Here is a 13407-nt window from a genome sequence, read left to right on the forward strand (position 1 = left end):
ATGAATCTCACTTGGTCGTGATGAACAATCTTTTTGATATGTTGCTGTATCTGGTTGGCCAAGATCTTGTTTAATATTTTGCATCAATGTTCATCAGAGATATTGGTCTGTAGTTTTCCTTTTTTGTTCTGTCCCTATCAGCTTTTGGTATCAGGGTGATGTTGGCTTCATAGAAGGTGGAAGGGAGTATTCCTGTTTCTTCAATCTTATGGAATAGCTTAAGAAGTATGGGTATTAACTGTTTCCTGAAAGTTTTGTAGAATTCATTTGTGTAGCCATCTGGTCCAGGACTTTTGTTGTTGGGGAGATTCTTAATAACGGTTTCAATTTCTTTGTCTGTGATTGGTGCATTTAGATTTTGTAGTTCTTCTTGGTTCAGTTTTGGAAGGACATATGTTTCTAGGAATTGTTCCATTTCTTCCAGATTCTCTAGCTTGGTGGCATATAGTTCTTTATAGAAGTTTCACAGGATTCTCTGGATTTCTGTGGTGTCAGTTGTGATATCTCCTCCATCGTTTACAATTCTATTAATTTGAGTCTTCTCTCTTTTTTGTTTGGTGAGTCTGGCTAGGGGGTTGTCAATTTTGTTTAATCTTTCAAAGAACCAACATTTGGCTTCATTGATCTTTTGTATGGTTCTTTTATTTTCGATGTTGTTTATTTCTGCTCTAACTTTAGTGATTTCTGTCCTTCTGGTTGCTTTAGGGTTCCTTTGTTCCTCTTCCTCTAAGTCCTTGAGGTGTGCAGTAAGGTCGTTCATTTGGGCTTCTTCTTGGTGTTTAATATGTGATTGTATGGCTATAAGTTTCCCTCTCAGTACTGCTTTAGCTGTGTCCCAAATATTTTGATAGGTTGTGTCTTCATTTTCATTAGTTTCCAGGAACATTTGAATTTCCTGCTTGAGTGAGTCTCTGATCCAGTGGTTCTTAAGGAGCATGTCGTTTAGTTTCCAAATTCTGTGTTTTTTTATAATTTTCTGTTTGTTGTTAAATGTTAGTTTTACTCCACTGTGGTCTGAGAAGATACTTGTGATGATTTCAATGATCTTGAATTTATTGATGCTGTCTTTGTGGCCTAACATGTGGTCTATCCTTGAGTATGTGTTATGTGGATTTGAAAAGAAGGTGTATTCCAGTTTTTTGGGGTGGAGGAGTCTGAAAATGTCCCAGAGGTCTAGTCTGTCGATCTCTTCATTCAATTCTCTTGTATCTTTATTGGTTCTCTGCTTTGTTGATCTGTCTAAGTGTGAGAGTGGGGTATTGAAGTCTCCCACTATTATTGTATTACTATTGATGTATTTTTGAAATTCTTTCAGTAGATGCTTAATGTATTTAGATGGTCCCTTGTTGGGTGCATAGATGTTAATAATTGTTAAGTCTTCTTGGCTGATTGATCCTCTAATCATTATGTAATGTCCTTGCCTATCTTTTATTACTTTATTTAATTTAAAATCTATCGTGTCTGAGATGAGAATGGCTGTTCCTGCCCTTTTTGTGGTCTGTTAGCCTGTATGATAGTTTTCCATCCTTTCACTTTAAGTCTGTGTTTATCTTGTTGTGACAGATGGGATTCTTGCAAGCAGCATATGGTTGGGTTATGTTTTCTGATCCATTCCCCAACTCAGTGCTTTTTGATGGGTGAGTTTAAGCCATTGACATTTATTGATATTATGGATTTAATGTATTGTAGTGCCATTGTTCCAAAAAAAAAATTGTTTGCTCTGATATATTGCAAGTATTATAGTGATGTTCTTGTTTATAAGAGGTCTTTTAGTACCTCTTCCAGGGCCGGCTTGGTAATGGTTGCCTCCTTTAACTGTTGTTTATCTAAGAAGGTTTTGATCCCTCCATCTAGTTTGAATGAAAGTCTAGCAGGATATATTATCCTTGGTTGAAACCCTTTTTCATTCAGGGCTCAATAGATATCTTGCCACTCCCTTCTGGCTTTTAGAGTTTGAGTGGAGAAGTCTGCAGATAATCTTATGGGTTTTCCCTTGTATGTGACTTTTTGTTTCTCTCTTGCAGCCTTTAGGATCCTTTCTTTATCCTTACTTCTTCTCATTGTGACTATGATGTGTCTTGGTGTCTTCAGGTCTGGGCTCATTCTGTTTGGTACTATCTGGGCCTCTTGAATCTTGATGTCCTTTCTGTTATTCAGGTCTGGGAAGTTTTCTTCTATTATTTCCTCTAGAATGTTTGCTTCCCCTTCCTCTCTTTCTTCCTCTGGAAGGCCAATTATACGAATGTTACTTCTTTTGAGATCATCCCATATGTCTCTGTTGTTGTTTGCAGTGTCTCTCAATCTCTTTTTAAGCTCTTTCACCTCTTTCTTCATTTTCTCTAACTCATCCTCTGTCTGACTGATTATGTTTTCTGCTTCTGTTTGTCTGCTTTCCCTTGCCTCAGCTTCTTTCTTCATTACAGCTATTTCAGCTTTCAGTTCTCTAATTGCATCAACATAATCAGTATTTTCCTTGGGGGTCTCAACTGTTGTTTCCCTAATACTGCCATTCCTTTCCTCCAATGTTGTTTTCATTTCTGTGATTAATAAGTTTATTATTGCTTGCATACTTTTCTTATCTATGGTTACTTCTGGCTGAGTTGTAGTTTCTCCTGGGCTCTTGTCTTCATTCATTGGAGTAGCAGTTTTATTTGTTTTTGATATACCCATTTTTTTGATTTATGTGTCTCCTTTTTTTTATGCTCTGTTGTTCCTCAGTTTTTGTGTCTTGAGTACAAGTAACACTGTAATAAATACCTTTATGACAATTGCACTCACCAGCCTCAGGAATTACAGTAGCAACTGAAGCAAGTATTGAAGTAGTTTAGTCGTTACCAGTTAGCTAAACAATTTCTCCAATCCGTGAAAAAAAAGTAACCAAATCCCAGTGAAGAAAGAAAAAAGAAAGAAAGGATAGCAAGAATAGACAGTTATGCAAATCTACTATCCACTGTATATTCTAGGGGTAACAAGAGGGCAAAGGGAACTAGAGCAGAGATACACACACAGAGAGTCCACTCTGAGTCAGATTTCTTCCCCAAAATAATTCACAGATTCAGACAGGCAAAGAAGAAGGAAGAAGTGTATGAAAAGAATAAAAAAAAAGAGACAGAGAGGGAGACAAGAGAGAGAAAAGGGAAAAGATAAGAAAAAGAGCTGTAATTAAAGAGCAGTGAAAGGAAATTCCCAAATGTGTATCAGTGAATTCAAAAAAGCACACTGTTTGTTGGTGTGGGGGCTGGGGGCTGTGACTTTGGAAGCTGTAGGATTAAGGAAGAAGGGATGACAAGAATGAGAAAAAGAAAAAAGAGAAAAAAGAAAGAAAGAAAGAGAGAGAGAAAAAAGAAAAAGAACAGTCATAAAAGGGCAGTGAAAGTAAAGGGTTTTTTTTAATGTATTTATTTTTAATTATTTAATTAGCTATGCAGGGTGAGGTGGGGGGGGTTGGCTACTTAGAAAGAAAAAAGGCCAGAGGTTTCAGAAGGGTATAGACTTAGAATTAATGATACTCCGTGGTGTGACAGGAATTTGGTAAAGAAAAGGACTGGTAATGGGGGGGGGGGGCGGGAAGGAGGTATGCTTGAAAATTAAAAGGAAGAAAAAAATTTTTTTCCTTTTTTTTTATTCCCCCTTTTTTCCCTACTCTAATTCTTAACCCAAATTAAGTTATAGTCACCTCCTTGGTTTTGCCGCTAGGACCCCTTATTGACTGGCCTGCTACAGGCAGAAAATCCTACCGTTTCCAGAAGATGTGATCAGAGCTCAAGCCTAGCAGCTTCTCAGTCCGTCATCTTCCCCGGAAATCCCCTCACCTACTTCCTATTACAGTTCTCTCACTCACTCCAAGGCTAGCCTCATCAAAGCAAGGACTGCAAAAGCTGAATAAGGGCAAGAGACTGGTATCCTTTAATGATGACTTTTTAGTCACTATCAGGCCACCCCATCAGATGGAGAGTCCTGAGACTCACAAAAAGCCTTGATGCGCCTAGAACTCAAATAAATCCCTCTCTCCATAGTTACCAGTCATTTCTATCAGGAACAAGACGATAGACCCATTTGTGGGACTCCATAGGACCTTTCCCTCATCTTGGATCAACAATGTTTAGAGAATGTTTAGAGAATCTTCTGAAGGGAGGATGGACAATGTACTCTATGCTACACCTGGGGAAGATGGGTCGATACTGGGGCAGCATGGAATGTTCCTACTCATGACCACAGAATGTGAGCTCAGATCTACAGGGATGTAGAGGTCATACAGGCTCCTAATCTAATTATGAGCCCCAGATCACATCAGATCGATGGAGTTTACAGTCAATAATATTTATACCCCTTTCCCATATTAAGGAGCTACTCTCTTCCCTGATCCAGCTTCCTGGTTATTTTCCCAGCCATGACATCATCTCCCCAGACAATAATTATCTCCCACCTGCATATCAGATTTCAGGCTCAGGCAAAAAAACAAACAAACAAACCACTAGTATAGCTACAGCTCAGGCAAAACAAACAAACAAACAAACCACTAGTATAGCTACAGACCCTTTTTATTATTTTTCATGTGTATTGGTGGGACCAATGGTTTATAATCAACAATAAAATACAGTAGTTTATTTTAAGTGTAATGTTTCTCAGTTTTCCACATAACAATTCAACTCCCTCTAGGTCTTCCTCTGCTATCATGTTCCAGGACCTGAACCCTCCCCCACACAGTAGTTAGGAATTTTTAAGTATAAATTTGAATTCCTGCATCTCAGCTGTCTAGCTATAATATGCAACTGACTTTTACATTGCAGTCATGTTATGTAAGTGGTAAAACCATTGGTTCTGGCTTGGTTTTGTTTAAATCACTATAATGGAAAAGAAAAATTTGAAAATGTGTAACTAACAAGCACTTGGAGAGGAAAGGAGGATTAAAGGCAAGTCCTGATTAATTCAAATTGAGACATAAAGAATGAAAAATATAGAAAACATTTTAAAAATATTACAACCTAAGAAAATATGTATTAGTAGCTACATTAAATATTTGTCCTAGTTATATAATAAACTTGATGTAAACCTCTCTGGTTGCCCCAGTTTTAAGCCAATTCCTTTAATCTCTTTTACTGTGAAAAGTAAAGACTCTTAGAGCCAAGTGTCTCACCCAGTTGCCCAGCTCTATAGAACAAAACTTTAAGTAGGATACAAGATTTTTAAAAGACCTCACAAAGAAATCAACCTAAGGGGACCAGGTGGTGATCCACCTCGTTGAGTGCACACGCTACAGTGCACAAAGACCTGGGTTCAAGCCCCTGGTCCCCACCTGCAGGGGGAGAGCTTCATGAGTGGGGAAGCAGTGCTACAGGTCTCTCTGTCTCTCCCCCTCTTTACCTCCCCCTCCCTTCTCAATTTCTGTCTCTCTTCAATTATATATATATATATATATATATATATATATATATATATATATATATATATATATAAAACTAAATCAACATAAGTACTGAAATAGTTCTATCCAGCATTCTAACAGTGGGACAATATAGTTCTTATGCACATTATTAACAGATAAAAGAGAAGTAGTTAAGTTTCTCTGATGTACTAGTCTAGATATAGAGTCAACAGTTTTGCCATTCTAGTTCATTGTAAAATGCCTTGCATTTATTTTCATCCAGATTAAACAAATTTAATTTAAAATGTTTAATGACAACCTATGTTATGAAGGTATTGTTATTGCAGTTAAGGAGCATTTTAACATAGCTCTCTTAAAACATATTAGAAATGTATAAAGTTTACATCAAAATATGGCAAAGATTTGGTAATAAAAAAACCTTGCTTTTTTCTTAAAGACTGAAAGGGAACACTGTATAGGAAATTTAGAAGAGATAATATAATACATTTTATTTAGGAATATTATAAGTGAAAGTTCGCAAGGTAGAAAAGCTGAGAGAGTGAATGAGTCTAGAATGATATAAAGAAAAGGTCAAATATATCCTCTTATCTTTGCTGCTTGAACTTCAGCAGAAGCTGTCTGGTAAAATGACAAGTACAGGCTGGTTACTTATTACAGAGCCAATTGGCCACCAAGTTCATTATCACAATCAGCTGCTACAGGCTGTTCTCCATCACTGCAGAATAGAAATAACATTATGATTTTCACTCCCATACTGAGCTAAACAGAGAAACCACAGCCAGGACTCATTTTCTCATCAATATCTGATTCATATTATAAAATGAAAGACATCTGTCACTTGCACTTGTTGGAGATCACAAATACTTCCCACTTCATAGATTAGATCTATGACTAAACACATGAATAGCCTGAAACAGGAATTAGCATTGCGGTGGTTGATAGACTGTTAAAATAACACCAGAAGGAAACAGCACAGTGTCAAAATCCTGGAATCATATTTGGATTCTACCACTTGAGCAATCTTGGCAAGTCTTAGCTTCCTCAACTACAAGAAGGGATAGTAGAAATAGTATCTCCATATTAAGATTGTTATGAACATTCAGTAAGATAATGTGTATCATGTATGCCTAAAACAAAGTTCAAAGTAATAGAAGCATTCAACAGGCGTTAGCTATTAGCATTATGTTTGTTTGCTTTACCTGAGCACTGCTCAACTTTGGCTTATAGTGGTTCTGAGAATTGAACTTGGGATTCTCTAGTGCCTTAGGCATAAAAATATTTTGCATAACCATTAAGTATCTCCTGGCCCAGCATTAATTATTCTTTATGTAGTAAAACCAGCTAAAGGAATGACTGACAGAACAAAGTGAATTTTAATTACAAGATAGTACTTTAAATTTTTATTGAAAATAGCATAAACATTCTACTTTGTTGATCAACATTTCTCTATTGATCAAAAATTAGTGAAGTATTTTTGAAATAAACATTTTCCCTTTCATACTTTAATCACATAACACATCTATTTAAAATAGTTCACATACCTGAATTAGATGCAATGAGTGAGCTGTAAAAAAAGAGAGGAAAAATTACCTAGCTCCCATTTTTTTCATTTATTATTAGTGATATAATATTGGTTTACAAAATTACAAAATAACAGGAGAACAATTCCACACCATTCCCTCCACCAGAGTTCCATGTCTCCATTCCTTCCATTGGAAACTGCAGTGCTGGGGGGCCAGGCTGTGGTACATCTGGTTAACTGAACACATTACTATGCTCAAGGACCTGGGTTCAAGCCCCTGGCATTGTTCTGGAGAGGCTTTCAAAAGAGGGCTTATGATGATGTTTCTGATAGAAGTGACCAGTGATGACAAAGAGAAGGGTCTATTAGAAGTCTAGGCTTATAGTATTGGTTGAGGAATTCTAGATTTTCCTAACTAGGAAGCCAAGTGCTGGGATGGCCTGGCAGTCACTAAAATGGCCATCATTAAGTGAGTCAGTCTTCTGTGAATCAGATTTTGTAGTCCCTTCTTTGTCTCATGAACCTGGAATTTCTCCCAACTGTTAAAATGTTGAGTTTCAGGGGCTGGGCGATAGCACAGTGAGCTAAGTGCACATGGTGCAAAGCGCAAGGACCGGTGTAAGGAACCCAGCTCCCCACCTGCAGGGGGGGTCACTTCATAATCAGTGAAGCAGGTCTGCAGGTGTCTATCTTTCTCTCCTCTTCTCTGTCTTCCCCTTCTCTCTCGATTTCTCTCTGTCCTATCCAACAGAAATAGCTATAACAATAACAACCACAACAAGGGCAACAAAATGGGAAAAATAACCTCCAGGAGCAGTGGATTCTTAGTGCTGGCACCAAGCCCCAGCGAAAACCCTGAAGGCAAAAAAAAAAAAAAAGTTGAGTGTCATTTTTTTGTATCTAAACTGGTATTATTACTCAGATTCCTAGGCCCTAGCCTATATCTAGGATCTGTAACTTACAGAGCACACCATTGGAACTGGGTAGTTCCATGTGTTAAGAAAGATCCCACCATATTATTGGAGTTAGAAGGTTGACATCTCAGGCTGAGTGTCACTGCATATAACCTGAAGCAAAGACAGTGGCAGCATAATGTGACATGGTGGCACTGGTTGTGCTGATTTAGTTGAGGTCAGCAGAAGCAATAAAACAGCATAAGGGATTGAGAGAAGAGGCACCAAGAAATACAAAGTCCCGTAAATTCTGGGACTGAGAGAAACATGAATTTTAAAGAAGATAGGGAAGGCTCCTTGTAGTCTTAGAGTTTAAAAGGGCAATAGATGATTATTATTATAACCAAGTTTGTTGGAAGACTTTTGCTCCTATGCCACCTGGTAGGGTGACTGCATTGCCATGTGGGGCTCAGGTTCAAGTTCCAGCACCATATGGGAGGTGCTGTGGTAACAAAGGAAGCTATGGTGCTGTGATTTAGTCTCCCCTTGCATGAGTTATTTTCTATGTATCAATATCAGTGTTTAATACATCTCAGTATTAACCCTGGGCAGTTCATCCTATTTCTAATCAAAGTTATCCTGTCACTAGAGCATATTCTAAAATAAGTCTTCCATTTGGCCTTTCAGGGGTAGAGAGGAAAATTCCTTCTTCACCTTCAGGTTCTTTTTGGGCTTATCAAATAGTCAAATTAATATCAGCAGATTAACAGGAGAAAAGAACAAATTTTATTATTAATTTTAATTTTATTAGTTTATAATGCCTTACAAAATTATGAGATAACAGGTATAATTCTGCACCATTCCCACCACCAGAGTTCTGTATCCCCACTACCTCCATTGGATGCTACAGTAGTTCTCCCAAGGTCACAGACATGAGTTGACTTTCATTTCCATAACTGTCTATATTTATATATATTTCCCCATTTTTTTCACCATAGTCCCATCTTTTCTCCTTTTCTAGGTCACACCTACTACTACTTCCAAATGTTCTTCCTTTTTTTCTTCTTCTCTCTCCAGGTCCCAATGGAGCTAGATTTCAGAGCCCTCTTTCTGATCATCTTCCCCCTATCACTTCTCCCCCACTGGGAGTATGGACCAAAATTTAAAAAGAACAAATTTTATTAAACATATATGGAGAATCTACATGGATATCAGTTTTAAAATACTGTAAATGTCATAAAATAAATATATATGTACCCTGGACAAAGGAGCGGGATAGGAGTCTGGGCTTCAAAAAAATACAAGAGGAGCTCACATAACAGAGAGAACATGGCTCATATGATGACCAGCCTGTCAGTGATTGAATGTTTGTCACACCACAACTAGAAAGGTTATTACAAGTATTTTAGTTGTAGCATTGCCTCCACTTTTTATTCTTCTAAGTAGTTAAGGGAATAGTAAAATTTCTCATCAGTCCTCAGGGCCTCAATTGATCTCATTCTGAAATACTGCACATGCCAAAATCACACACCTTGGGAATACCTGCTCTAGACATCTTGGAGAAGCATATATTATTTTTTAATTTATATATATATATGTATATATCATTATGGCTATTTGTTTTATTACAGCACTGCTCAGCTTTGGCTTATATATTTATATATTTGGCTTATAAGAATGCAATTGTTTCTTACTTACGATAAAGCATAGGGAGTCTGGCGGTAGCGCATTGGGTTAAGTGCACGTGGTGCAAAGCCCAAGGATATGCGTAAGGATCCCGGTTGGAGTCCCTGGCTCCCACCTGCAGGGGAGACACTTCACAAAGCAGGTTTGCAGATGTCTTTCTCTCCCCCTTTCAGTCTGCCCCTCCTCTCTCCATTTCTCACTGTCCTATTCAACAACAACAGCATCAATAACAACAACAATAATAACTACAACAATAAAATAAGAGCAACAAAAAAGAATGAATAAATAAATATTTTTAAAAAGATAAAGCATAGATAGGTCAAAGTAAATTAAAAGTTATATTTATATATTTTAGGACTGGAGAAGCTTGCACAAAAAGGGAAATCATTGTCTCCTTTAGCAAGTATAACTGGAGTATCACTCTTTTTGATTATATCTATGTGTCTTCTCTTCCTGTGGAAAAAATATCAACCCTACAAAGGTAGGTTAAAGTTAGATTAAAGTTGTAACAATTTTATATGTATACAAAAAAGTACCTTACTGTGTCTTGTTTTTCTTTTGGTTTTAGTTATAAAGCAGAAGCTAGACAGAAGGTAATGTGTATGTTTATTTCTTTCTTTCTTTTTTAAAGGGGTTAATGCTTTACAGTACAGTCACTGATATATGCATACAATTTCATTATGTGATAGACCCCCAAAGTTTTCTCCCTATTCTCCCCCTTCCTTCCCACTGTACTTTGATTTGGTGCAATAAATCATGTCCAGTCCAGGAAATAGTTTGTTCTTGAATGCTTTTCCCTCAGTATTATCATTGACAGAAATGTCTCTGTTTCTTTTTAGACCAGAAACAGAATACAGAAAAGCTCAAACATTTTCAGGTAATGGCCAGGCTAAAAGGGGTTATTATTAATGTTAGTGCATGTTAGTACTGCTAATGTAATAAATATAGATAATGTACCATTGATATGATAGGATTCACATAAGATGATATTGGTATAATTCTGACTTTACCTGTGAGTAATGCCTTCACTTTGTTGAGGAAAAATTCAGGACACAGAGGGTCCTGGAGAGTACATTTTGTTTTCATTGAGTTTGCACATGTAGAACAGAGTTTCACTTAGTAAAGGTTCCCTTTACCTGGGTGTGTGTGTGTGTGTGTGTGTGTGTGTGTGTGTGTGTGTGTGTACTCCATTTGGCCAGTGGAAAGTGGGCCCTGGTGTGACATAAGAAGGGTTATAAAGAAGAGGATCTTGGACAAAGAGGGGTCTTGGGCTTTGGTTGTTGACCTTGGGTCTTAGCCAGGGTTTGGGGGGCCCAGAGACCCTTGGGAAATCTCTCTGAGTCTTTTTCCTAACTTTTCTTTGCACAACTAATAAAGAATGAATTTACAAAGTATACACCTGACCACGTGTCCTTTGAAATTCATTTCATCGGAGTAGCTATGAACCAAAAAGGAGATCTTCCTGATTTCTCCATACCCTCAACAACTTGACTACCTCTTATTGGTTTTCTTTACATTCACAAGTCTTTAAGAAGGACCTGAAAGCATACTTACCTCCATTTTACAGGTAAAGCAATTGCTAACTCTCAGTGAGGCTAAGTTCCTAGCCCGCCATCACTGAGTTCTATTGAATGTTAATCCACTGACACTATTATTATTTTGAAGAGACCCCATCCCAGAGTTGTATCATCTCATTAATTCCTAAATCAGAAGCAATGCTATAAGCTCCATTGCAAGAAGGAGAGGGAAGGGAAGTTTGACAGGTTTGCTGCTTCTATGCAGTCAGTGTGCCTCTCCTTGCTATCACTGCTGACTCTATACAGTGGGACTTTTGCTCAGTCTTTACAGTCAGAAAAAGTTGTTTCTTGGCCCCATTTTTTTCCACTTTCCCCTTATCACCTGTATTTCCTAACCTCAAATTCCTCATCTATATAATAGAGATCATAACTTCTCCCTAGGGTTGTTAAGGAATTAATATAATTAATAATAAATCATACAGTGAAGCAGGTAGAATGCCTAACATGATGCCTAATAATTGTGGATCTTCTTATCTAGGTCTCTCTTACAAATGATAGTATCCAAGCTGGAGAGGGTCCCAGAGTCACTCATAGGACTTAATGCATTTAAGGACTTAATGCATTTAAGTCCAGCACTCTAGTGACTGTGCCACCTCCCAGGCCACACTTGGTTTTTCTGTATATATATATGTATATATATATATATATATGTATATATATATTTTTGTGTTTTTTACTGGGTAGCAAAAGAGAGAAACAGAGAGGAGAGTGGGAGATAGGGAGAGAAACAGGGACACCTGCAACACTGCTCCAGATGTTTCCTGCCAAGCCTCCCCCAATACCCCCGCCCCACACATACATGTGGGGATTGAAGGAGGTCTCGAAACTTTACATCAGGCTCAACCTGACACTGTTGACTGGCTACAGAAGAAGGGCAAACGCTAGAAGAAGAAGAAGAAGAAGAAGAAGAAGAAGAAGAAGAAGAAGAAGAAGAAGAAGAAGAAGGAGAAGAAGGCTTGAACCTGTGTCCTTTCACTTGGAAGCATGAATGCACAGCCATGAACGTGTTTTTTCAAATGATAATTTGTATAAAATTATCACTGTACTGTATTCATTTTTGTTTGTTTGACAAAAAATAGAGAGAAGTAGAGTGGGGAAAAAGAGGCAGAAAAAAAGGGGAATTATCTGTAGTACTGTCCATAATCTTCCCACCTGCAGGGAATCTAGGTTTGGTTCACTGGGTATGCCACACTGCTCAGCCCCTTTTATTGTATTTTTATACATGGGCAGCTACAGTTTTTTTTACTTATGATTAACCCTGATGATGTCTCCTAGAGCTTGGTGGGTACAATGGATATTATGTATGGTTAAGAGTTTCTATGACCCCTACCTGTACTGATCCCTTAATGTCAAATAAACCCTGGATCTAAGAATTACAAAGAGCAAACCTGCATAATGCACTTTTTAAACATCAGAGTTTTAGAATACTTTCCAGGTTCCTCTCAAATTTTCAGTTTCAAGAGTGATTCCCAATACTGCTAATCACAATGACAATAGAGGTATAGGATAAGTTAAAAGTAGTTATTAGACACTTGCCACTCATAGCAACAAAGCTAGATTTTACTAGTGTCTTTCATAGAAATTCTAGTATTTGATTTGTAAGTAATATTTGTTTTCTATTTCAGGCCATGAAGATGCTCTAGACGATTTTGGGATATATGAGTTCGTTGCTTTTCCAGATGCTTCTGGTGTTCCTCGGGTTGGTTTCCCTAGTAGCCAATTAGCCAAGATGTAGAATTCTGCTTCACGAAGAGGTGTAAACAGTGTTCATTTAAATGCTTGGGCAGTGTGATCAGGCCCTGTTTACTCATGCCTGATCTGGAAGGTTAAAACATCCTTCATTAATAAGGCTACCACAGATAAGGAAGTTATTCCAATCCATACACATTATTTTTTTAAAAAAGATTTATATATTTAATTTACTAGAAAGAGTGAGCGAGAACAGGAGGACTGATCCAGCATATGTAGTGCTTGGGGTTGAGTCTGGAGATTCAGGGATGTAGGTACTACCTACACTCTATCACTGAACCACCTCCCAATCTTTTTGTTATTTTGTTTTCTTTCATTTTTTTGTTTTTTTGTGGATCAGGAACTGAACCCAGAGTCATGTGCTCTGTACTTTCTAACTATCTCTCATTTATTTTTCCTCTTTTTGAGGGAGTAAGACAGAGGGATAAAGAGGGGTGAATTCTGCTAGTGCTGTCTTTGATGCTCAGCAATCAAACCCAGGGTCAGAGATGTGGTAAGTTATGTATTGTACCCACTGAGCCACCTCACATACCCTCAAAAATTCTTAACCCAGTAAGTTCAGTGGAGAGAGAACTAACTAGATTGAAAGTCAAA

At 37.7% G+C, this 13407-nt stretch overlaps 1 protein-coding gene across 3 annotated transcripts in view; it reads left to right on the forward strand.

Moving 5' to 3' along the window:
* The window catches only part of HEPACAM2 (HEPACAM family member 2), a 79158-nt gene that overhangs the window by 53153 nt on the left and 12598 nt on the right, over positions 1-13407 (forward strand). For 2 of the 3 annotated variants that reach the window (XM_016187877.2, XM_007522494.3), the window contains exons 5-8: positions 9843-9968; positions 10056-10080; positions 10327-10364; positions 12690-12763. In XM_016187877.2, the coding sequence (XP_016043363.1) occupies positions 9843-9968; positions 10056-10080; positions 10327-10364; positions 12690-12763 (263 nt within the window). The remainder of the gene's footprint in view (positions 1-9842; positions 9969-10055; positions 10081-10326; positions 10365-12689; positions 12764-13407) is intronic. The other variant, XM_016187878.2, reaches the window with a different exon arrangement.

Source organism: Erinaceus europaeus, chromosome 8, assembly GCF_950295315.1.
Source record: "Erinaceus europaeus chromosome 8, mEriEur2.1, whole genome shotgun sequence".
Lineage (NCBI taxonomy): Eukaryota > Metazoa > Chordata > Mammalia > Eulipotyphla > Erinaceidae > Erinaceus > Erinaceus europaeus.